Consider the following 26,227-nt stretch of genomic DNA (forward strand, 5'->3'; position numbering starts at 1 on the left):
GACTCTGCTGAACGTTAGAATTAAATGGGATATGTATAAAGTTCTCAGACTGCCCTTAGCACATAGCATGTGCTCAATAAATGCGATTTCTGAGTCCTTTCGCCTAATGTCAGTTATTAAATTATGTCAATTAATGGGTATCAGCATTACCTGCAGGTCATTTTGGTCTAAAGTGAGGACATTACTATGGGGGATGAGATCAGTGTAGAAAACCCAATCAGGAAAAGCCTCTAGGCCGGGCACAGTGGCACTGTGGCTCTGTAATCCCAACACTTTGGGAGGCCAAGGTGGGCGGATCACTTGAGGTCAAGAGTTCGAGACCAGCCTGGCCAATATGGTGAAACCCCATCTCCACTAAAAATACAAAAATTAGCAGGGCATGGTGGCATGCGCCTGTAATCCCAGCTACTCAGGAGGCTAAGCAGGAGAATTGCTTGAACCAGGGAGGCAGAGGTTGCAGTGAGCTGAGATCACACCACTGCACTCCAGCCTGGGCGACAGAGTGCCACCCTGTCTCCGGGGATGGGGGTGGGTGGGAAGCCAGTCTAGAAAGTTTGAACCTAATTCTAGAGACACAGGAAGTTACAGGAGGTAACTCTGTATTTTAGAGGAGCAAGGCCCTCTAAAGTACAACTCGTCTACCCTCCCAAGACAGCTCCCAAAAAAAATGACATCGGGCCAGGTAACCTGCTAGCATCCACTCTCCTCACTGAGGAAAAAGCTGGCCAGGGTTATCTGGGTCAGATTAAGCCTTGACAGCAAAAGGTGAGAGGTTAAAAAGAAAAAAGAATCTTCATTCTGTAAGAGAAATGGCTCTGAAGATGTAATATGTATCTTAAAACAACTGTTTTAATTAATATGTGAAGCAATCTCATTATCACAGATAGAAATTATGACTCTCCTCTCCAAAAACAAAACAAACAAAATAATTGTACTTCAAGGCCTGAGTTTTACAAATGTATGACAACTTTATTGAACTAAATAATGATGTTGGGAGATCACAGCTGCTTTGAGAATCTCACAAACTCATGGAGGAGAAGACTACAAAAATAAGAAGTTACAGGCTAGGTGTGGTGGCTCATGCCTGTAATCCCAGCACTTTGGGAGGCCAAGGAGAGACAGCATGGCAAGATTCAACCTCTGCAAAAGAATGTTAAAATTAGCCAAGCGTGGTGACATGTACCTGCAGTCCCAGCTACTCTGGAGGCTCAGGTGGGAGGATCAATGGATCCTGGGAGGTCGAGGCTGCAGTGAGCCTGTGATCACCACACTGCATTCCAGCCTAGGCAACAGAGCAAGACCCTGTCTAAAAGAAAAAAAATAAATAGAAATTATCATACAGAGTGCTCTGTGGTGAGATAGATTCTTCTTGTTTTTTGTTTTGTTTTGTTTTGTTTTGTTTTTGAGACAGTGTTTTTCGCTCTGTTGCCCAGGCTGGAGTGCAATGGTGTGATCTCGGCTCACTGCAACCTCTGCCTCCTGAGTTCAAGCAATTCTCCTGCTTCAGCCTCCCAAGTAGCTGGGATTACAGGCCTACACCACCATGCCTGGCTAATTTTTGTATTTTCAGTAGAGACAGGTAGTAGTAGCCTGTTGGCCAGGCTAGTCTCAAACTCCTGACTTCAAATGATCTGCCCACCTCAGCCTCCCAAAGTGCTGAGATTATAGGTGTGAGCCACAGTGCCCAGCCAATTCTTCTTCTTCTTTTTTTTTTTTTTTTGAGATGGAGTTTCACTCTTGTTGCCCAGGCTGGAGTGCAATGGTGTGATCCCGGCTCACTGCAACCTCTGCCTTCCAGGTTCAAGCAATTCTCTTGCCTCAGCCTCCCAAGTAGCTGGGATCACAGGCATGTGCCAGCACAACCGGCTAATTTTGTATTTTTAGTAGAGATGAGTTTTCATCATGTTGGCCAGGCTGGTCTTGTACTCCTGACCTCAGGTGATCTGCCCACCTCAGCCTCGCAAAGTGCTGGGATTACAGGTGTGAGCCACTGCACCCGGCCCAATTATTATATCTATACATAGGGAAGAAGGATTCAGATTAGAGAAGAGCTCCTAATTCTGCTCAGAATAGGTGCAAGGAAATTTTCATGGAAGAGGCAAGAACTGGAGGACCAGCCTGGAAAGGGCAGAAGGCTGTTCCAGGCAGAGAACAGCATGTGCACTGTTCTGTTTGCATATTTCACAATTAATTAGGAGCCTTAAAAATAAAAACAGGCCGGGCATGGTGGCTCACGCCTGTAATCCTAGCACTTTGGGAGGCTGAGGTGGGCAGATCACCTGAGATCAGGAGTTCGAGACCAGCCTGACCAACATGGAGACACCCCGTCTCTACTAAAAGTACATTAGCTGGGTGCGGTGGCTCACGCCTGTAATCCCAGCACTTTGGGAGGCCAAGGCGGGTGAATCACTCGAGGTCAGTAGTTCCAGACCAGCCTGGCTAACATGGTGAAACCCCATCTCTACTAAAAATAGAAAAATTAGCCAGGCATGGTGGCAGTCACCTGTAATCCCAGCTAATTGGGAGGCTGAGGCAGGAGAATCACTTGAACCCAGGAGGCAGAGGTTGCAGTGAGCCGAGATCAGAAAAATGGTATTAATATATAGAGAAGATAACAAAGGAAATGTGGCAATATGTTAATATCTGGGGAATTTGGGTGATGAGTATTTAGGAATTCTTTCTACTATTCTTGCAAGTTTTCCGTAAGTCCAAAACTACCTATTTTTAGTAATTTTTTTAGAGACAGAGTCTTGCTCTGTCACCCAGGCTGGAGTCAATGGCAGGAACACAGCTCGCTGCAACCTCAAACTCATAAGCTCAAGCAATCCTCCCACCTCAGCCTCCCAAGTAGCCAGGACTACAGGTGTGTGTCATCACACCTGGCCTAAATATTTTTTAATTAAAAGTTGGCTTTTTGTTGTTGTTGTTGCTTTTTTTTTTTTTTTTTTTTTTGAGACAGAGTCTCACTCTGTCACCCAGGCTGGAGTGCAGTGGCGAGATCTTGGCTCACTGCAAGCTCTGCCTCCTGGGTTCACGCCATTCTCCTGCCTCAGCCTCACCAGTAGCTGGGACTATAGGCACCCGCTACCACGCCCGGCTAATTTTCTGTATTTTTAGTACAGAAGGGGTTTCACCGTGTTAGCCGGGATGGTCTCGATCTCCTGACCTCGTGATCCGCCCGTCTCGGCCTCCCAAAGTGCTGGGATTACAGGAGTGAGCCACCGCACCTGGACAACTTTATTGATTTTTAAAAACTTTTAATTATGCCAGGCACGGTGGCTCACGCCTGTAATCCCAGCACTTTGGGAGGCCGAGACGGGCGGATCACGAGGTCAGGAGATCGAGACCATCCTGGCTAACACGGTGAAACCCCGTCTCTACTAAAAAAAAATACAAAAAACTAGCCGGGCGAGGTGGCGGGCGCCTGTAGTCTCAGCTACTCGGGAGGTCGAGGCAGGAGAATGGCATAAACCCGGGAGGCGGAGCTTGCAGTGAGCTGAGATCCGGCCACTGCACTCCAGCCTGGGCGACAGAGCGAGATTCCGTCTCAAAAAAAAAAAAAGAAAAAAAAAAATCAATAAAGTTACACAAAAAGAAGAAAGAAAGGGGGGAAGTAGGCAGGATAAAAGGAAGGGAAGGAAGCTAGGAAGGAAGGCAAAACGCTACAAAGGGCAGCAGGTAATTTCAAGCTCCAGCAAAACAACAAACAAGAACAAAGATGCCTGTGGGACCGAAGAGAAAAAGTAGACTGGCTTCCCAGAGCAGATTCCAATGCACAACTCCTTTTGCTACTAGCTGGGTGACCTTGGGTATGTGATGAGACCTCTTTGGAGTCAGTTCTCTTACAATCATGGTAATCAGGCCTCACAGGGTTGCCAGAATTCTCTAACAGTAATAAAAAAGCATTTTTGGGTCATTTGTCACTGTCATTTACTCAGCATTTACTCAGTCCCCTTCCCATGTGCCTCACATGTACTGAATTGTTTGATCCACACATCAGTTCTGTGAGGTTGATATTATCCATTTTATAGTTGGGTAAACAAGCCCCAAGGAGACTCTGGAACACACCCAAGGTCACAAAATAGCAGGGAAGTGGAGACAGGATGGGAACCCTAGCAAGGAGCATTGGGATCCCAACAGGATGTGGGGGGCGGTGAGGGGCACAAGTTCCACACCCGATGCCACTGTTGCTACAGTTGACACCCGTCAGCCTAGCTGCTGACAACATCTGGGGAAATATTACTCTACCTTTTAAAAAAGTATGACTATTATTATTGTTTGAGGCAGGGTCTCACTGTTGCCCAGACAGGAATGCAGAGGCACAATCTCCGCTCACTGCAACCTCCACCTCCTGAGGTCAAGTGGTCCTCCCACCTCAGTCTCCCGAGTAGCTGGACTACAGGGGCGCGCCACCATACCTGGCTAATTTTTCAATTTTTTTGTAGAAAGGGGGTGTGAAACTCTGTCCATGCTGCCCAGGCTGGTCTCAAATCCTGAACTCTGCTTACTTCAGCCTCCCAAAGTGCTGGGATTGCAAGGTGTGAGCCGTAATGCCTGGCCTAAGGCTATTACTACTGATAAGCATTGCATGTTACTATCACTACCTGCATCCAGTCTTCATTGTCATTAGCACTGCATTAATTAATGGGTCCCATTTTACAATAATGTCATCTCATATATGTGGAGAGTTTATTGCCTGCCAGGTGTCAGGCAAAGCATTTTACCTAGATCTGGCCTTTGAACTTCGGTCACCCTATGAAGCAGGTAGGATTTATTATTTCCACTTTATTTGTTGTTGTTGAGATAGGGCCTCTGTTGCCCAAGCTGGCGTGCAGTGGTGCGATCTCAGCTCACAGCAACAACCTCCATTTCCCGGGTTCAAGAGATTCTCCCACCTCAGCCACACGGAGTAGCTGGGACTACAAGTGCATGCCACCACGCCCAGCTAATTTTTGTATTTTTTGGTAGAGATGGGGTTTCACCATGTTGACCAGGCTGGTATCTCCACCTTTTAGGTGAGAGATGAAAAACCCCAAGAGGTTAAGTCATCTGCTTGCTCCAAGTGACACGGTGACATGCCAGACCCCAGACACAAATCCAGGCAAACCCAAAGACTGCTTCAGCAAAGGCCTACGTGGGATTCAAACTCCAACCTCTTTCCCCAGATCAGAACATTCACTGCCTTCTCCCCTTGCCTCGGAACCTGGGATCACCAGCCTAACCCCATCTTGAGAAAACACAAGAATTACCCCCACACTCCCTCTGAGCCCCTCCCCCACCTTGACAAGCAGGCCAGGATGCCAAGGACTCCTCACCTGGAGGGCTCGCCCATCTTTCTTGGGGTTTCGAGGCCGGGGCTGTTTATCTGGCTTCATCCTGTCCTGGTATTTGGTGCAGCACTGCACACAAGATGGCTTAATTGGGTGGCCCAGGTCTCTGGGGTCTCAACACCTGGGGAGGCAGGGGAGGTTGTGTGGGCCTAGCTTGCTAATTGCCATCTCACCATGGCAACCTGCATGTGGGCTGTTGTAGTCCTGAAGCTCCTTTCTAATAACATGTTCATCCTTCCACTCTGGAAGCTTCTTCCATCCCCAAACGCTGGGCCAGGCCCTTTAGAAACCTGACCTTATTTAAGAGATGGTCGTGATTATAGCCCAACTCACACATGGCCTGGGAGGCTCAGAGGTGCTAGGTCTGACATGTTCAGTGGATGAACCCCAGGTGCATCATGCTATTCTGTCTCTAATATGATAATTAACCAGTATTAATCCTTTTCCCTGACCAAAGGCTGGAGATGAGTGTGGCCCGATGAGCTCTGGGCTTGGGACTCCTGCCTAGGGAAGTAAATCCCAGTAAAATGGGATTACTGGAGTCACAATATTAGGCTTAGAAGGGCAACCGACATCGTGAGTGCTCATTGAAGGGCAGGATTTTAGTTGGGGGCACGCTGAGAATCACTCCACCCAAAAGGCAGAGGACACGGGCTAGACTGGGACCACAGGGCTACTCCCAGTTAGCCCCCTTACGGAAGGTTGTTGACCTGCAGCACGGCAACTTGGGAGCCGTGGAATAAGGTATAGAATCCCACGGAAGCATATGAACTGTGAGAATCATTAGGATCTTTTGCTAGAGGTGATAATCACCTTGATCAGTTCCCCAAGATCTGGGGCAGACTCCAGCCCTTGTATTTAGGCAAGGGGAATGTGCCGGGGAAAAGACATATACAACATTTTCTCTTCCACTTGCCCTGGGAAAAAACGATCCTGGGCCCTTAAAAATGTCCTGTAGCTACATGCCTACAACTGCACACGTCTGGAAACAGGTGTCCCACACATGGAGCTTTTAAACGAATTCAGACACTCAAGCCACATTTGGGAACCGTGACTTAGATGCCCATTCACTGGTCTGGTGTGGTCCCTTGATAGCAGCATCAAATTCCTAGGGTCAGGCTGGGTGTGGTGGTGCTCGCCTGTGGTCCCAGCTACTTGGAGGCTGGCAGAGGAGGATCACTTGAGCCTGGGGAGTCCAGGCTGCAATAAGCAGTAATTGTGCCACTGCGCGACTGAAAATTCCTATGGTCCACTCATAGAGTCAGAAACTCTGGAGGTTGGGCCAGCAATCACAGCCCTGACAAGCCCTCCAGGGGATGCAGATGTGCTGGATTCTTTTTTTTTTTTTTTGGAGACGGAGTCTTGCTCTGTTGCCCAGGCTGAAGTGCAGTGGTACTATCTCAGCTCACTGCAAGCTCCGCCTCCTGGGTTCAGAGCTTAGCTGGGACTACAAGGTGCCTGCCACCACGCCTGGCTAATTTTGTGTATTTTTAGTAGAGACAGGGTTTCCAGGGTTAGCCAGAATGGTCTCGATCTCCTGACCTTGTGATCTGCCTGCCTAGGCCTCCCAAAGTGCTGAGATTACAGGCATGAGCCACCACGCCTGGCCTGTATTCTTGGGGTTTTTTTGTACAGATGGGGTTTTGCCATGTTGCCAAGGCTGGTCTTGAACTCCTGGGCTCAAAAGATCTGCCCACCCTGGCTAGGATTACAGGTGAGCCAATGCTGCAGAACCAGTGCACCACACTGTAAGCTCGCTCCAGTCAGCTTGCGGTCACATTGCGTTTGAATAAATGAATGAATGAATCACCTACTTCCAAACTCTCACCCTTACATGTTAGCCAGGCCCTCCCCCATGTCCCATCCATCTGACCTGCAGAAGAAAAGGGACATCAGACAGTTATAGACAAATACTGATTTTAATTAAACATAAGGTAAACTCTAGGCATCCGTCATCTTTCAGCCTAAAAATTAGCAAAAACTGTTGAAACAAGGCACAGTTTTTTTCCCCATATTTGTTATGTCGTGGCTCCAGTTACAAAAAAAGTTTTAATGAAAATGTTAAACATAAAAATAGAAGTTTGAGATTTTAAAAAAAGTGTATAAAAAGCCCCACAAAACTTGTCAACGTTGTTCCTTATTCTACAAAATAGCACCAGTAAGAAGAGTAAGAGGTGTTAAAAACCATTACGACAGCATTTCTGAAATGCAGCTTGTCTGAACTCCCATTCTCCCTAAAAATGACTTATCATGGAATAAAAAAGGATTTAAAAATCTCCAGAGGGAGCACCGAGCTTTGACTGCAGTTTTCTCTGTCATCTCTTAAGATGAGGGGAAGGTGTGAGAAATGTACGTCTGTCCCTGACTGCTGTCACTGCTTCTGAGTTTAGTAAAAAGATGAGAAATGAGGGTAGCAGACTTCTCATCTGGGGACCTGTGCCTGTGGGGGGTAGGTCTCTTGGAGAGGGAATGGGTTTGAGGGGGTGTCTTATCTGAGCTCCTTCCTTCACACTCCTCTCCTAAGGAAGAGGGAGACACGGAGGAGCCATACTTGTCTACAAAATATATGGCAGCTTATGTTATAGAACTCAGCACACCCCTTCCTGAGCTCCCCAGAGGGTTCTATTGCAGTCACTGGGAGGGATTGAGCTAAGAGTGGCCCCTGCCCTTGGGTTTGTGGGGGGAAAAGATAGCCCTGAATGTGATGATGATGTCATCCCTGCTGAAATCATCATCATTGTGGAAAATACTCTAATAGGTCCCGTGCAGACTCCAGCCCTTGTATTTAGGCAAGGGGAATGTGCCGGGGAAAAGACATATACAACATTTTCTCTTTTGCTTGCCCTGGGAAAAAGCGATCCTGGGCCCTTAAAAATGTCCCGTAGCTACATGCCTACAACTGCACACGTCTGTAAACACAGAGCAGCAGCCAGTTTTCAAAAATTAAACTCTTGCAATAACTGTCTTGGATGATTTTTCAGCATTAACCTGAGTATTGGAGAGCTGTCGGCACTGTGGTTTTGGTATCATAGCCATTGTTTCTCTGAGTGGTAGACCCAGGAAGGAAAAAAAAAAAGCCACGTTGCTACCTACTTCAAGTTTTAAAGTTTTAGGAGAAGAAAAAATGAGCACCATGTTAGGCTGCTCCAAGCAGCCAGGTCTGAATTGTGCACAAGGAGGCGGCACCTCGGCCTCCCCCTGCAAGAGAGTCAGGTGGCTCTGCCCCCACTGAGCAGGAGGGAACTGAGGTACACGGTATGCCCCACACAGCTAAGGAAGAGCAGGGCCTGGGGATGCCTTCAGGAATCACACCTCCTGGGTCCTGGCTCTGCCACACACCCCAGTGGGCTTGGGGCCTGGCTGGAACTATTCACATGCAAAGTAGTCCTTCAGAGGGGCGAAGAGGTGTCGGATGACAGGCACGCTCCAGGACCTTCCCAGCAGCTTCTGGCGGGCACCGCGGCCCATGTTGGACACGTCTGTGTAGTGCACAGGAAAGCCAAAGATCCTGGGGGTACCGGAGTAAAAAGACAGCGAGTCAGAAGTGCCTCCAGGATGCTGACAGCCTCAACCAGCCAGGTCTCACTCCTTCTGCCCTCACCATCCCTCAGTCCCATCAGTAAGGTCCCCAGGACCTAAATTCAGAGCCCTTAATTCAGAACACTTGCTCACAAATTGCTCACAAATCAAAGTCCCCCGTTTTGTGCAGGCCTAACACCATACTCTTGGCATAGAGTTGGTGCTCAGAGGACCTTCCTTGAATAAATGCATGCATACCAAATTAGCCAGCCAGCAATGTCTCCATCTTCAAAACACTATGATGGGAGAAGTTAAGCAACTTCCTTAATAAGGAACAAGGTCACTGAAAAACAGCCTAGATTTTCAGTCATCACAGGCTCAGGCAATTTACAGCTCAGCAACCACAGTTTTCCTTCCCTATTCAAACCCAGCTGCTGGATGAAGGACTGAGCTAGACGACTTCAGGCAGATGGCATCAAATATACCAAAAGCTTCCTCTATAGGATTCTACCAGGCCTGGAAAGAGGGCACAGAGGCTGAACCTCAGTATTACTCAGGTACACAATCCAATACTAAGAGTCATCCCAACAGACCAATGGTTGCGTGGGTTATTCAGAAACATGCCAAAGATGTGATACCTCAGGCCTGTGTCTTGCTTGGCTTTAGCGTCTACACAATGTCAGCCATCTGCACCAACCATTTTAGGTATGGGTCCATACAGAATAATCTACAGCATAAATACTAATCAGAAGTTACTTTTATACTCTGTTATATAACTGTTGGTAAGTCAAAGAAGAAAGTAAACGAGTTGTAGAAGTGAAATATTTGGAATGAAAACACTCTGTATCAAAGCCTTCAGAATACAGAACACATGTAAAGAGGAATGTTCAAAACCTTAATTACATCACTATAGCAAATAATGATTTTTAAAAAATAGGAGAAGCAAAATGAACAAACAGAGGAGTGAAAGAAAAAACAGAACTGAAATCCAAGAGATGGTTATTTGCATCAAAACAGACAAACTTAGCCCAAAGAAAGGGAAGGAGAGGATAAACTGTGGCTAAGAAGGAATCATTTATAGAATGAGCAAACTGAAGTCTTCAAGAATGGCATGTCTGTGGAGTTTTCTTTCACTGGCTTCTCATACATCGTAGTGTCCCAGCGTGTTGGGACAGGCAGATGTCAGGGCAGTGCAGCCAACAGACAGATGGTGCGGCCTAATGACCTCATGTCTCAGATTCCTCACCACCACCACACCCCCTCCACCATTTTTGTCAGGAAATAAGGGCGAACTATGAAAAGGTATTATTACTCCTCGCCCCAGTAACACCAAAGGGCAGTGAGGCCATCAAGAATGAAGGTAAGCACCTGCCCATGTCTGCCCATTTGTGTTTTGATCTGCACAGTTTCCCTCTCCAAGTGCAGCCTTGCTCACCTTTCGAGCTCAGTGCACCACAAAACATCTTCTTTGCCATTCATGACAACAGGGAAAAGTTGGTTTTTCCCCTGTTTGATCGAGTTCGACTTGGTGGTTATTGTCTGTACTTTCTTTAACTGGAGAACAAAACGACATCATGGAGTGAGCACAGAATGAAGGGACCTGGGTGGGGTCGAGGCTAAAAAGTACCTGGGAAAGATGGAGGGGAGAGTGCAGGCGCGGCAGAAGAGTGGCAGGGCTGGGAGAAAAAAGTACCTGGGAAAGATGGAAGGGAGAGGGCAGGCGCGGGAGAGGAATGGCAGGGCTGGGAGCGGAAAGCAGAGTTGGAGAGACAAGAACATTTTGTGCTTCCCACAAATGCCAAGACGTTAACAGGAAGGACCAGCCTCAGAGAAAATGAGATAAACAAAAAAGTGACCATGAATGAGATCACGTGGGGGGGCCAAGAAGACACCAGAGTTCCTGATCAAGCAAGATTAAGTAAAAAGTAAAAACCACCCAGATACAGAGAATGCTCAACTGGAGTTTAGAAAATGGATCTTAGCTTGATGCAAACATTGAGATTTAGGTTTATGGAGGTCTTCATATTCTATGACTTGACAGCAAATTCATTTTTTGGCAAAAGGATTAATGATTCCTTTCTCCCTGAGGGCCAGCTGAAATTCTCTGTGTCTTTATGCATCCAGTACTAAAATTAGAAAGATTAGTTGCCTTTCCTCGTAGTGATTACTTATCACGAATGTCTCCTGGTCTCTGTATTTGAGGATGGCACAGAACAATTGTGTGGGAGAAAGAAGCCCAACACCAGGAAGTCACGTGGGGGGAGGTGTAGGAACCAATCAGACACCAAGGTCATCTCCCAAGTCCCCACTTGGAGGTCACCAAGTGCATTTTTCCAGAGGGCCACAGCTCGTCTTACCTTGGCTATCCTATTGTATTCCAAGCAGTCCTGCAGCTCGAGTTTATCATTCTTTGATGCTATCACGGGCCTGGGAACAGCCAAAACCCATTACTTTTTACTAGCTGTAGAGGGTCCTCTGCTAGGCACAAGGTGGGAGTGAGGGCATATGTTGCAGAGATGTGCCCTAGCGGTGAACTTGCTACAAATAAATGATGAAAACGATCCTGGCATGAGCACAAGTCTGTGTGCCAAAGCCAAGGATGGGCTACCCCAAAGGGGACAGCCCAGCATCCAGGAGGTAATGTTCCCCTGCCTGGACTTCAAAGTTAGGTTCCCATTGAGCAGGAACACTGCACGGGAGTGGGGCAGGAGAAACCTCAGGTCCCAGCTCCACCGCTCACTGAGTGAGCTTGAGCAAGTCACACTACCCCTTTGGGCTTCCTGTCTATTTTAAAGTGAGGAGCTTGGAATAGATTTTTGTGGGTCTACCTGATGCAATTATCACATCACACCCACAGTTTGGTGGCTCACTGCTGGGGATACAGCCTCAGGAGGCTTTAAAAGTGAATAGCAACTGGCTGCAGTGGTCCCTACCCTTAATCCCAGCAATTTGGGAGTTCAAAGCAGGAGGATCGCTTAAGCCTAGGAGTTGGAGGCTGCGGTGAGTCACGATGACAACACTGCACTCCAGCCTGGGAGACAGACCCTATCTCTTAAGGTTAAAAAAAAAAAAAAAGACTAAGCACCGCTTTAAATTTCACCCTTGAAAAGTATTTTGCAAATGCAGAGAGAGGCAAACAGATGACTAAGAAGGGTGAGGGCCAGAACTGAAAGTAGCTGAGCAGCTCCAGAGCAGAAACCGGGGCAAGAGGACTGGACGCAGGGACGGCCATAGTAACCTGTGTTAGGAATGTCAAGGCCAAACAACTCAGATATGAGAATGGGAACCGTGCCTACAAGAGGGGCTAAGGAAATCACAACACATACTTCCCCTAGACTGATAGATTTCCTTGACCTCACCTGCCAGGCTTCAAATACCACCTCTATCCCCACTCCTACCTCCGCCATGGACCCAAGGGAGCTGAGGGCCCAGAAGAAAAGGACACTGCACAGCCCCACCTTGTGCTGACTGTAAGATTAAGCTCTAAACAAGCCACATGACTTGGGTCTGTCCCCTAAATGATGCTTGGTGTGCCACCCATCGTATCAGCTTGCAGAGCTTAGTCACAGCGTTAGATCTGCGTCAGGCCTCACTGATCCTTCCACCTCACAGCCTACACATCCAATACATCAGCAAATGTCCTACCCTCCAGATATGCTGAATCTGACCCCTCCTTGCTAAGTCACAGGATTGCTGTGCTGCAAACTCCAGGGGCCACCACTCACACTGTGTTCTTTATGGATGGCACCTCCTGGGGCACAACATCATCATCAGTGATCTCTCCTTCTTTGAGCAGTCTGGTCACCTCGCTCTCTCCCCATTCCCGACTACATCCTGCTGTTGTCTACAATCCACCCAGAAACTACCGTGTACTTAAGACACAATTCATCTCATCTGGAACTTCCCATGTCAAAGTGATTTCAGCGGTACCACATTAAGGCCCAAGTTACTTGGCCCTTCTCTCCCAGGCACCCCACGTAGGGTGCTCTGAGCTGGTCTGGGGATGTTTCCCATCATCCCAGACCCTCTTCCTTCCACCTGCAGTACTCTAATAACTGCATGGGTCCATCCCTTCACTTAGGGCCCTCGCTAGAATGAGAAGCCTTCCCTTCCAATGCCCATCCACCAGCAATAAACCCCAAATCATTGTCTTCTCTCCCTCCCCCTTCAGCATGTCACTATCATGAAAGCGGAGATAGACATGATGTATTTAACCATGAAAATGGCAACAGTGTAACAGTGCCGGCCTACTGGGAGCTCAAATGTTGAAGGCATTAACCCATTTAATTCCAGACACAGAAATGGTATCCTAAGATTGGCTGCCTAACCAAGTACACGGGCAAGGTGGTCAACAAAAATCCTCCAAGCTACCCCAGGACCCTAACCTCTGTCCACACTTCACTAAGTGGCAGAAGGTTATTATGTTTCCATGCCTCCTTCTACAGGAGAATGTTTTAAGCTCAACTCATTTGCAAGTCTGGGATGTCACATTACCATCACATTTTACATCTCAATTAGCAAGTTCTTCTCCTTGAAACCACATATAGAGGAGATAATTAATCCTCAGCAAAGCTGCTTTGTGGCTTTCAGCGTGTCTGAAGAAGACTGCTGTTTTTAGTATATAACAAAATATGAAATGCTCCTGGTAATGAGAATGTGAGGGACATAGTCTTCAGGCTTTTGTTTGTCATAGCAGCTCTGCCACCTGGTTGGTCACCATGAGCCTGGCCAAGATCGCTTCATCTCCGGGGCAGGAGGAAAGGCACCGCTAACAACAATCTACTTCCATTTCCAGTCGGCTGTCCCTACAGCAATGGGGAGGAGAAGTGAAGGGCAGGAGCATCAACAAGCTCAAGTCTTGAGAGATCCCTGGCAGGAAGGAGGTACACAGTCTGGCTACAGCACATGGGACTTTTATTTTTCTTTATATTTTTGTAGAGACGGGGTCTCACTTTGTTGCCCACGCTAGTCTAGAACTCCTGGGCTCAAGCGATCCTCCAGCCTCGGCCTCCCAAAGTGCTGGGATTACAGGCGTGAGCCACCGCGCCCAGCCACCTGGGACTTTGAAGGTCGGGTCCATCGGCAGCTTACAACAGGTAAGAGTGGAACTCCTAAGGAGATTCCCAGGTACTTGCTGAACATCTTAACAGGGATCAACCCGGAAGACCACAGGTGGTCTGAAACCCTAACTGTTTCTCAGCAGAGCCAGATCTTTCTAGGAAGGCTTGAACGTCAGAGCTTGTTATCACATATTTAACTTGGATGTTACCTGTCCCACTAAGAGCCCTTTGTTACCTGTTCATCCCAGGTAGGTTGCCCCAAAAGTATCGGGCCCTGTGAGCAGCAGAAACTTTGATGGCATCAATCATCACTGGATTACACTGCAGGGACAAAGAAGGTTGCTGTTAGGAGCCCATTATTAGAGTTCCAGTGTCAACCAGACCTTTGCAGGTGACAGGGCTATTCCCTGACTACGGAAGAGGCACAGATCCTTCAAAACAAAGAAAAGACCAACTGCCATCAGGAGGCTGGCTAGAGGACATGGTGAACGCCCTCATACTATGCTAATGGTAGGTAAAGAGATAAGGTCAAACCTGTAGATTCTGAGATGGCATCCCCTGGGACACGCCAGATTATTACAAAATATGATACACAGGCTCAAGTGATCCTCCAACTTCAGCCTCCTGAAATGCTAGGAGTGCAGACATGAGCCACCGTGCCTGGTCTAAAGCAGTTTTCATATCAAAAATGAGTAGAAAATTGAGTCAAATCTCATGAGTCCTTAACAGCAGATGATGGTTTCATCATTTCTGACTGCAAAGAGTTGAGCTGAGATTAGAGATCAATTATTTTCCTTGTACTGGCCGGGCATGGTGGCTCACAGCTCTATCTCTAATTCCAACACGTTGGGAGGTGGGCGGATCGCTTGAGTCCAGGAGTTCAAGACTAGGGTGTGCAACATACCAAGACCCCGTCTCTACCAAAAATACAAAAACTGCTGGGCATGGTGGTATGCTCCTGTAGTCCCAGCTACTTGGGAGGCTGAGGTAGGAGGATTGCCTGAGCCCAGCTGTTTGAGGCTACAGTGAGCTGTAATCATGCTACTGTACTTCAGCCTGGGTGACAGAGCAAGACCCCGTCTCAAAAAAAAATATTTTCCATGTACTAAGAGAACCCACTGAATCCCTCACTATTGGATCTAGCCAGACCAAGGACAGGAAAGTCATTCCCAACGTTGGCAACACCCACCAATCATCACTGCCAGCAGCGCTTTCCCTGCCCAGGCTGTGTGTGACAATCAGGTCCCCAGATTCCCTCACCTCCAGGAACCGTGAGATGTCCCTCTTGTCGCCAACCTTCATGGCTACAACATTCTCAAACATCCAGAAGAACGGCCGGTCATCACCCTCCTTGGGGCGTGAGTAATTCAGCAGGTGGTAAAATTCAAAGAAGAGCCGGCCTGTACCCTCTGTGCTCAGAAAAGATGACAGTGCAGGGTTCATTTGAAACCTCCAGCCCAACCTACCGCATCCCCTGAGACCAACAGGTTCCCAATGGCCTCCTGAGTTAAGGCCGATGCCTACCAGTCTATGTCCACCTGAATGACAGCAGGGACACAGGCAGCGGCAGGGCACTATTTACTAGGGTATTTCCCTTGTGGGCTGAGGATTTACTACGGAGCGTAGGCAGCACCAACAGTCCCCTGACGCTGCCAGTAACTTGGCCAGAAGCAAAGGGCTCCTTCTCAGGCCACTCCACCTGGGCCAGTGGTCAGGGGTCAGGTGACATAGGCTCTCCAGGGACTGCCAGAGAGAAGGATGCTCACCATACAGGCCTTTCCTGGCTGGATTCACATTTGAGAGATCGTTGCATGGGCTTCCGCCAATCACCAAGTCAAATGGGCCCCATTCTTCAATCTGAGAGAGACAGAGTCAGGATGAGGGTGTGGACAGAGAGAAAGAGAGCTGGTCCCACTTCTAGAATCTTGCTTGGGGCTGGACAAAGTGGCTCACACCTGTAATCCCAGGGAGGCTGAAGTGGGGGGGTGGATCACCTGAAGTCAGGAGTTTGAGACCAGCCTGGCCAACATGGAGAAACCCCATCTCTACTAGAAATATAAAAATTAGCCCAGCATGGTGGCAGGTGCCTGTAATCCCAGCACTTTGGGAGGCTGAGGCAGGAGAATCGCTTAAACCCAGGAGGCAGAGGTTACAGTGAGCTGAGATCATGCCACTGCACTCCAGAGTGAGACTGTCTCCAGAAAAAAATAGAATCTTGCTTGGTCACCAACTCCACTTCCGACCCTAACCTAAGGCTTAAGATTCCCACAAGATTTCAATTATTTTTTCTAGGGTCTCAGGGATGGGGCCTACATGCAGGTTTCAGGATGTGGAGGACTGGGGGAAACAGAAAGAGACAAGGCCCACAAGGTACAGACTGCCCTCACATTTTTCTTTGTGATGTTCCTCACGTCGTTCACGTATTTGATATTCCCCTCGTGCTTCACGGTTCCAACAGCGATGGACTCTTCACACACTTCAGAGGCGACGTACTTTCCTACCTTTATGCCCAGCTCTTTGAGGACTAGGTAGCCTGTGGGGGCCAGGGAGACACAGAAGCATAAATGATGCTGAGCACATCATTTCCTCCGCTCCCTGCTATGGTAAAACGAACAATTCCTCATGACTGCGTCACATGCGTTCAATCCAGCAAAGGCTGTAAATGCACCACACGTATTGGCTGTGCAAACTCAGTATAGCAAGAAAAGAAGAGAACCAAAACCAGAGATAGCAGTACTTGTTGCCTAATTTATCTCCAATTATACTTATGCATGTGGAATGAAAATCAATTTCAAGATAACTGCACATAAAAAATAGTGTAACAGCTAAGATGTATGTCCTTTTAAAATGACCAAGACTGCCTGGGCACGGTGGCTCATGCCTCTAATCCCAGCGGTTTGGGATGCCAAGGTGGGCAGATCACTTGAGGTCAGGAATTCGAAACCAACCTGACCAACAAGGAGAAACCCCGTCTCTACTAAAAATATAAAAATTAGCTGGGCGTGGTGGCAGGCACCTGTAATCCCAGCTCCTCTGGCAGCTGAGGCAAGAGAATCACTTGAACCTGGGAGGTGGAGGCTGCAGTGAGCACAGATCATGTCATTGCACTCCAATCTGGGTGACAAAGGGAGACTCTATCTCAAAAAAATAAATAAATGAAATAAAATTCAATGACCAAGACTGCAAGGTGGCTGAGAAGGTGGAGAGAAACAAGGAGACAGGGATTTTTTCAGAGCTGGTGACCCCCAGGGATATTTCTTGCCACTGATGTCAGACACCCTAACCATGCCTTCTGACTCCCTGGCTACCCCCTTGTGACAGGACAGCAGAGCATCTCCAGGAATACCCCAAACTCACCTGTTGCGATGCCATCAAACAATGACAGGACTCGAATGGGCCGCCTTCGGGCTGCGGGAATGGCAGGGTACAGCTTGGGGGCTTCCTGCCAGGTAAGGAAGGAGGTCATGCTGGTGAAGGCACAGGGGAAAGACTCAAGCTCTAAGGGAGGGGCAGGCTGACTCTGCTCAGAGGGCTTCAAACCTTGCCGTAGGCACTGCAAAAAGCCCACTGAAGCCTTGATGGGGATTGGGGAGACAGTGTGTACCACGGGAGCCTGCATTTGGCAAGGAATGGTAAATTTATCCTTGGACATGAGCCAGATATATATGCACAGATGCACACATGAAAAGGTATCACCCCAGATAGGAAAGACCTAGGGCCTGCCTCTAAGAACTAGAAAATTCATTTCTACTATTTCCTTCCCTCTCAGCTCTGCTAACTCAGAAGGCTACAACCATTTCTTCATCGGGTCCCTGAAAATCCATATACTGAGAAGCCGGCAAGGAGGGAGTGAACCCTGGCACGGGTGAAAACCGTGCAGAGGAGCTGTCAATTTGCCAGGTCTGTCAGCCGTTGAGGCTCCGAGAGGTTCCACTTGTACAATGTGTGTTTACTTCTATTACTCTCTCTCTGAGAATTCCAGAGCGTTCCAACACCCTGTGCCCCTGGGATCTGTGGTGGTAGAGGCGGGAGCCTGTGGCTTACGTATTCAAGCCCCGTGTCACTGGTGAAGAAGGCCTGCAGGCGCACGTTCCAGTCCTTCCGGCGCCGCAGGACGCCGTGACAGCGCTGCGGGAGACACATGTAGCAGCTCCAGGGCTCCTGAAGCTTGGCCTCGGCCGCTGTGCCTGTGCCCACCAGCACCTCCAGGCACTCCACACAGAAGCACCTGGACCCAGTGGCAGGGAGAAGGCATGCCTTTGTCATCGAGTTGGTCTCCTGTGCCACCCCCTTACCACTTCCACAGGGAAATGCCCACCCCCTCCTGAAAGCTTACCTAGGATCGGCTGCTTAACAGCATAGCCTGCAGGGCCCTGTGCAGTACGGGCTTCCCTGACGTCTTCCTTGGATACCCCAACCCCCTTAATCAGAAATGCTCTCCCAACAACCTACTTCATTCCATGGACACTTTGGATTACAGGCCAACTGGCAAACCAGGGAGTTAGCCTTCCCTGATGCCCTTCTCATCCCCTTCCCTCATGCTTTTGGCCTATTAAGAGCACTTCTAGCTGGGTGCGGTGGCTCACACCTATAACCCTGGGGCTTTGGGAGGCTGAGGCAGGAGAATGGCTTGAGCCCAGGGATTTGAGACCAGCCTAGGCAGCATTTACTACACTTTTTATTTATTACAAAAAAATAGGCCAAGCATGGTGGATCACGCCTGTAATCCCAGAACCTTGGGAGTGCTGGGATTTGAGAGGCTGAGGCAGGTGGATTACCTGAAGTCAGGAGTTCAAGACAAGCCTGGTCAACATGGTGAAACCCTGTTCCTACTAAAAACACAAAAATTACCTGGGCGTGGTGTTGCACACTTAAAATTCCAGCTACTTGGGAGGCTGAGGCATGAGAATTGCTTGTACCCTGGAGGCAGAGGTTGCAGTGAGCCAAGATTGTACCACTGCACTCCAGCCTGGGTGACAGAGCAAGACTCCACCACAAAAAAAAAAAAAAAAGAAGAACAACTAGCTGGGTGTGGTGGCATGTGCCTATAATCAAGCTGCTCAGGAGGCTGAGGTGGGAGGACTGCTTGAGCACAGGAATTGGAGGCTGCAGTGAACTATGATCACGTCACTGTACACCCTGGGCAACAGAGCGAGACCCTGTCTCAAAAAAAAGAGCCCTTTCCTACACACGAGCTCTACCCCAATTAAGCTACAACCACGGCCACCACAAAACATAAACCCTGTATGCTGCTTCCAGGGCAAATTAGCTCCCTCTTCCCATGCCTAGGATTCCATTCAACAGGCAGCTGTCTGCAGACTGCAGGAACCTAGGAGCCTTGGGGGCCCACCCACATCCTGCCCACAGGGCCCAGTGCTCACCGGCAGCAGCTCGTGTTGCTACAAAGCAGCAGCTCTCGGCCCTCGCAGCACACGGTGCAGTAAGACTGATAGCCATCGTCGTCATACATGTAAAACAGCTCAAGGAAGCGATCCTGGCAGCCAGAGAGAAACACCAGTGAAATCGGAGACCAGAGAAGGCCAGGCCCTGCCAGCTTGCTGGTGGAGGCCCTACGATACAGCCGCAGAACACACTGCTGGTGGCTTGGTGTCCTTTAAAAGGACAACTAGCTGTGACCTGTGTGCCTCTGGCCTCTACGACAGCTCTCCCCCGTCCCGCCCCAGAGGCAGAGTGCAAGGCAGCTAGGATGAGTGGGCTTCACTGAGGCTCCACACAGGTGCTGCTCGGAAGGACAGGGGAGCTGGAGGAGGCGAGGGCAGGAAGGTCCGGAGCAGCAGGAGGACTTACCCGGCATGTCTGACAGAGGCCCCCCTCAAACAGAGGGTGGAAGGACACGGGGTTTTTCCTGCCACAAGACAAACAGCCGTCTGTAAGAAAAACAGGGTTGGGGCTTGTGGCAATTGAGGCCCTGACACCAGTTGCTGAAGCCTGGGTCTCTCAGTTCCTAAGATTTTCCTCCAGGCCAGCTGCTTGCCAAGGACTCTTCGTGCCTCAGGCCATGCCTCACAGCTTCTACCTTTCAGCAATGCTTCCAGGTGGCATCCCTACTTCACAGATGGGGAACATCAAGATGGGCAAGGGGCTGCCCCAGGAGGATGATGTCAGGCAGAACGCTGAGCAGAGGGACCTCTCTGGTGTGACAGTCCTTGAGAAGCTTTAATTACTGGGACATCGAGGATTTTGTGGTGACTCCAATTGGCTTGTTGTCTCATGATAGGACTTGCCCACGCCCACACCCTAAAAACAGCAAATGGCTGTAATCTCAGAATCCGGGTCCTTTAACCAGTAGACAACCCTGCCTTCCCTTCATATCACCAGACCAGCAAGGAGTTGCATCCCTGGCTGGGTAGATAGGACCTTTATAAAACCCATGACCAAGCATCGCTACCTAGCCAGATGGGTGAGTGAGTCTTGGGGAATAGGATTTCTAAACCGAAGCTCTTCCCCGGGTTCTCTGGGTCAGGGATGTGGTGTTTTCCTATTCAACACGGAGTAACTGGGGGTTAAGGAAGCAAGGGAGACTTCATCCTCACACATTCTGTATTCCATGAGGTATATTCTGGCCAGAGTATCCAATCCAGTGGCAATCCCCAGCCAGGACAAGCAGACTATTTAACCTGACAGTAGGCAAGTGAGTAAAAGCTAGTTAGTTGCCGTTCTTTGGGAAGTTCATGATACCACTAACCTTGGTTTTAGGTTATGGTTCTCCCGGCCAAAAGGGCCTGGCTTCCCTTCTTCCTCACCATACCCTTCCTGTCCCTTTCTCTTAAGGGGCACAAGTGGGCAATTCATTCCATAAACTAGCAACTAAGATGCAGGGACTAGAAATAGGCCTTGGCCTGAGGTCAAGGAACAGAGCTCTGGGTTAAACCCTGACAGGGCGGATGAGCCAGGACGAGGAAGGCATAGAGCCCTAGCCAGGGTGTGAAGGGGATGACTGGGAGGGAGAGAGCATTACCTTCCAGGCTGCTTTTGTTGTTGGCAACATCTGAAGCCATTTGTTCTATTGAGAAAAGAATAAGAAGGCATGGGATGAGGTCAGGGAGCCGGGTACGGAATTCCTGGTCTGCAGCATCCTCCTCCCATCTGCCCCATGATCCCAGGTAGCAGGTCCCCAACAATCACCTCGGCTCTGATCTTCATCCCCTCGGTCTTTGCCGTTGTTATAGCAATTTGTCTTGAGGCGCTTGGGTGCGGGGCAGTAGTCAGAGGTGGCTGAGTCGTCAGCTGTGCGTCTTCGAGTCTTGTTCTCTGTGAAAGGTAATTAGACTGCAGCCGTGGCTTGGTAGGAGGGTCCAGAGAGAATGTGGGCCCAGGACAAGACCATGCTATGCCTGGGTACCAGCTGCAATTGGGGCATGACAGGGGGTCCACACTGAATGTATATGGCCCCTTGATGGGCAACTCACAACAGGAGCTCATTCAAAACCCCTTGCACCCAGGATTCTTAACACATGCTTACAAGGTTTTAAATGGCCACAACTAGGAGGTAAAGATGACTCAGCTCAGAGAGCAAAGCTCAATTCAAAGCTAAAAGCCTGACACACCTATGTCTGTGATATCTGACATGCTGGGCAGTAGGCATAGGGGTGGCTACTGAGAACTTGAAACTGGTGAGGAAATGAATTCTGTATATAATGTTAATTAAAACACTGACAAGCAAGTCAACTAGGACTAGCCTAGACCTATGAGTCTACTTTCTCAAATGCGTGTTTTATGAATTTAGTTAATGTGTTTAAACATCTACATCTGTATTTAGTTATCAATCTGTATATACTTAATACGGATCAAGTATTTTCATTGCAAATTTAGCATCAAAATTGAGATCTGTAAAATATGTACTATGTAAAATATATAACATAAGTGAAATTTTGAAAACAGCACTATAAATGTAGACTATCTCAGTTTTTATAATAGCTGTTAACATTTTGGAAATTTAGTGCTAAAAAAATCATGATTTGTATTAATTTTACTTGCTCCTTTCTTGTTGCCCAGGCTGGAGTGCAATGGTGTAGATCTTGGCTCACTGCAACCTCCGCCTCCTGGGTTCAAGCAATTCTCCTGCCTCAGCCTCTTACAGGCATGCAGCACCACATCTGGCTAATTTTTGTATATTAATAGAGATAGGGTTTTGCCACGTTGGCCAGGCTGGTGAACTCCCGACCTCAAGGGATCTGCCTGCCTCAGCCTCCCAAAGTGCTGGAATTACAGGCATGAGCCACTGCACCAGCCTCCTTTTTTCTTTCTTTTTTTTTTTTTTTTCTTTTTTGAGACAGGTTCTCAGTGTGTCACCTAGGCTGGAATGCACTGGCATGATCTTAGCAAACTGCAGCCTCAACCTCCTGGGCTCAAGTGATCTTCCCACCCCAGCCTCCACAGGCACACACTATCTCACACAGCTAATTTTGTATTTCTTGTAGAAACAGGGTTTCACCATGTTGCCCAGGCTGGTCTTGGAACTCCTGAGCTTAAGCAATCTGCCCACCTCAGCGTCCCAAAATGCTGGGAAATCCAAGAGATGGTTATTTGCATCCCAAAGTGCTGGGATTACAGGCATGAGCCACCAAGCCCAGTACCTCTTAATTTTCAGTGAGGCTACTAGAAAAAATTTTAATTACATAATATGGCTCCCATTCTATAAATGAGATTTTGTAAAACCCATTTGTCTTTCTATACGGAAAATCTTAATGAACGTGGTTAAATTTGACTCTGACCCTAGGAAAGAAAATTGTACAGCCATTAAAAATCATAAGGACCCTTTCGTGACAAAATGACAGACAGTGCTTACAGTATTAATATTAATAAAGGGGAAAGCAGGAATCCAACTAGTGTTCAGAAAAATCTGGAAGGATGTGCAACCCAATATTAACCCGGAGGGTATTTGTGAGGGTGGGATGTGAAGGGAGAGTGGGGAGTTCAGATAGACTCTTCAAGAAATTTGATTCTTTTCCAGTGACCATTTTATATGCAAAGAAATCAGAAGAAAGTGCATAGAAAACAGGGAACAGTCAAAAGACGGGAAGGAAATACCGTATTTCCTTGATTCTAATTTCCTACTGCCTGCACGACGCACCTTCGACTTATTAACCACTTTTGAGGCGGAAACAAAACAAAACAGAAAAAACATTACATTAAATGTATGGACTGTTTTCTTTCTTGAGACAAGGTCTTGCTCTGTCGCCCAGGCTTGAATGCAGTGGTGCAATCTCGGTGCACTGCAACCTCTGCCTCCTGGACTCAAGACAATTCTCCCACCTCAGCCTCCCGGGTAGCTGTGACCACAGGCACATGCCAAGCACACCAGGCTAATTTTTCTATTTTTCACCATGTTGTCCTGGCTGGTCTCGATCTACTCGCCTCAAGCGATCTGCCCGCCTCAGCCTCCCAAAGTGCTGGGATTACAGGCGTGAGCCACTATGCCTGGCCTTTAAATGTATAGGTTGTAAGACAAGTCCTGGATTTCTAGAAACCAGAGTTATCTTATAATGGGAGAAATATGGTACTGGTCAAAATGTTAGCAGGTGGCATATGGTTCTTCTTTAACACTTTCCAATTTTCTCGAATGAGCATAGCTTAACTATATTTTTCCTTTAATAAAAAAGGTGCTAGTCAACACTGCATCCTGACTTCAAGACAGATGTCAGATTCAATACAAATTATATGCACATGACCATCAGCAAGAAAGTGGCCAGGGAAGCCAGATAGGGCTGACACAGCCTTCGTATGCCTGCAATTTTTCCAACATTCAGAGTTGAGCCCAGCTGCTAGAAAGCTGGGTGGGCGTGGGGCAGCAGGGGTGGCTGACTCTCCCAAGAAGTGGTCCCACCAGCAGAGGCAGCAGGTGCTGCCATGGGGACTCATTCCCACCTGGTTGCGTGTTGTTGGGTTTGAGGCCCTCGATCCCAGTGGGCTTGAAGCCCCCGTGGGCCCACTCCAACATGGGCTTCAGCTGGTCCTCCAATGAGTCTCCAGGGCTGCTGGGGAAGGTCTTGCCAGCTCGCACCCTAGCTTTCTGCAAAGGCAGAGTCTGTGATGAATGGCGGGTGGGGAGGGGGTGCTCACCAGGCCACACCCAGAGAGTCCCCCAGCCAGGGCCTACATTCCCCTTCACACTAGGCCCTTTCATAGCCAGACAGCTGTCCTGGGCTGCGGTATGTGTCAGAGGAAGGAGGGGCCTGTGCAGGGAGAGGCCTCGGAAGGGGGGTTGTGGTTAAATCTTTTCATGCAGGCACCAAATAGGATCTCTTCCCCCTAGAGAATGTGAGTGGTCACCTCCCTCTCAAAAGGCAGATAGATCAGAATTAACTCTACCACCAAGATACAGAAACCCCAGTCAGCACTACCTCATCTCCTCTGTATCTTATATAAGAAAGCACTAGATTTCTTGTTTCATCTCCCTAATGATGGGGACGTTAACTTGTGTCCAACATGAAGGACCATGAGGATTTCAGTGTCTAATGAAGCCTTTGGCAATGAGAAGAGGCTGGCTCTTAAATGCTGAACAAAGGTGGGCAAAAAAAATCAACGTGAAGGGAGAAACAGGGTGTAATGGTTCGTAGGGGATAAGAGCCCACAGATAGAAGGCAGCCGGCCTCCACTGCCATCTTGCCGTGAACTCTACCCCTCATAAGGTGGCTCTGAGGTCTCTGGAAAAGCACATTCACTGATATGAATATTGCACCCCTAACTGCCCGTGCTCTTTCCTTCTGATTCAGTTAGTGGTCCCAATAAATGGCAGCTGGGATGTCTCAGATTCCTTTGTTGGATGGCCCAATCCGGTGGCCATCATGTTATGTTGGCATTTACCTCCTCCCTGGCCAACCTGTCCCCTCCAAACCACCCTTGGCAACACTGAGCTAGGTTTCCGTGGGTCTCTTCCTTCATCCCTGCTCTCAGGGCCTAGCCCTCATTCCCTCATCCCATGTTACCTCCAGAGCATGGTACATGGCTTTTCGATAGGAGACGAGCTTATTGAAGGTGGCCAAATTAAAGTGCTGGCTGAACAGCCCCAGTGCCACCAGTTTGTCTGCAGAGACCTAAAAGAGAAAGACATCATCAACATCCACCTACAGGTGTGTCCCAGGTGCCATGTCTATCACAATGTTGTCCATCAGATGCAGAAGATTTTCATACACTTTAACCAAGAACCCATTCCTGGGGATCAAGTCCACAGATATCCATTTAAAAGGAAGGAAAGGAAAAAGCAGAAAACTAGAAATGACAGAGTCTCAACACACAGATACCCAGAAACTTGTTAGTTACGACACTCCCACTGTGGAAAAGGAGGATACTCTGAATGAAGGCAATGAGGCGAACCCTGTGTTTGTATCCATTTTACAAGCAAGTGTCCCTGGTGTGGAACCCTGAGGCTCAGTCCTAATATTCTCTGTGGATGCTCCGGCATCAGGGGTTTGTACATATTCCTTCTTTCCTAAGCATAGTAATTGTTTACTCTTTACCCTTTTATTAAAATGAGTTCAAAAGCTGGGCGCGGTGGCTCAAGCCTGTAATCCCAGCACTTTGGGAGGCCAAGATGGGCGGATCACGAGGTCAGGAGATGGAGACCATCCTGGCTAATACGGTGAAACTCCGTCTCTACTAAAAAAAAAAAAAAAAATACAAAAAACTAGCCAGGCGAGGTGGCGGGCGCCTGTAGTCCCAGCTACTCAGGAGGCTGAGGCAGGAGAATGGTGTAAACCCGGGAGGCGGAGCTTGCATGAGCTGAGATCCGGCCACTGCACTCCAGCCTGGGCGACAGAGCGAGACTCCGTCTCAAAAAAAATAAAAAAATAAATAAAATAAAATGAGTTCACCTAATGAATGTGTTTAGAAAACAGTGCTTGACACAGTTAGCACCTTTCACTTATTGTGATTATTTAACTTTAGTTCTTGTGATTTAATCCATATTCCACAAGTCTCCTGATGTACCAAGTCCCCAGACCAAGCATGAAATGACTGAGTTGCCAGTGAGAGAGAAAATGGCTATTCAGGGATGCTAATCAGAACTGAAAGGCCAGACGTAGTGGCTCAGGCCTATATTCCCAGCACTCTGGGAGTGGGAGTTGGAAGGATCGCTTGAGCCCAGGAGTTCAACTAGCCTGGACAACAGAGCAAGACCCCATCTTTACAAAAAATTTTAAGAACCACAGTGGTGTGCACCTGCAGTCTCAGCTGCTCTAAGGAAGGATTGCTTGAGCCCAGGTGACTGAGGCTGCAATGAGCCATGACAGTGCCACTGCACTGCAGCCTGAGTGACAGTGAGGACCTCATGTCTTAAAAAAAAAAGAACTGAAAGAC

The 26,227-nt window shown here is 48.4% G+C and overlaps 1 protein-coding gene across 7 annotated transcripts in view; it reads right to left on the minus strand.

Moving 5' to 3' along the window:
- Positions 1–7,233: 7,233 nt before the first annotated feature.
- The window catches only part of LOC105496193 (DNA methyltransferase 3 beta), a 48,880-nt gene continuing 29,886 nt past the window's right edge, over positions 7,234–26,227 (minus strand). For 2 of the 7 annotated variants that reach the window (XM_011766370.3, XM_011766367.2), the window contains 15 exons: positions 24,859–24,966; positions 23,798–23,942; positions 21,056–21,181; positions 20,889–20,933; positions 19,718–19,797; positions 19,291–19,403; positions 17,954–18,137; positions 17,267–17,351; positions 16,297–16,442; positions 15,676–15,766; positions 15,170–15,318; positions 14,145–14,230; positions 11,207–11,276; positions 10,285–10,403; positions 7,234–8,838 (listed from right to left, as the gene is read on the minus strand). In XM_011766370.3, the coding sequence (XP_011764672.2) occupies positions 8,697–8,838; positions 10,285–10,403; positions 11,207–11,276; positions 14,145–14,230; positions 15,170–15,318; positions 15,676–15,766; positions 16,297–16,442; positions 17,267–17,351; positions 17,954–18,137; positions 19,291–19,403; positions 19,718–19,797; positions 20,889–20,933; positions 21,056–21,181; positions 23,798–23,942; positions 24,859–24,966 (1,689 nt within the window). In that variant the 3' untranslated portion in view covers positions 7,234–8,696. Of the gene's footprint in view, positions 8,839–10,284; positions 10,404–11,206; positions 11,277–14,144; positions 14,231–15,169; positions 15,319–15,675; positions 15,767–16,296; positions 16,443–17,266; positions 17,352–17,953; positions 18,138–19,290; positions 19,404–19,717; positions 19,798–20,888; positions 20,934–21,055; positions 21,182–23,797; positions 23,943–24,858; positions 24,967–26,227 lie in introns of those variants that run through there. The other 5 variants (XM_071079512.1, XM_071079511.1, XM_011766376.2 and 2 more) reach the window with 3 other exon arrangements.

Source organism: Macaca nemestrina, chromosome 15, assembly GCF_043159975.1.
Source record: "Macaca nemestrina isolate mMacNem1 chromosome 15, mMacNem.hap1, whole genome shotgun sequence".
NCBI classification, from domain to species: domain Eukaryota; kingdom Metazoa; phylum Chordata; class Mammalia; order Primates; family Cercopithecidae; genus Macaca; species Macaca nemestrina.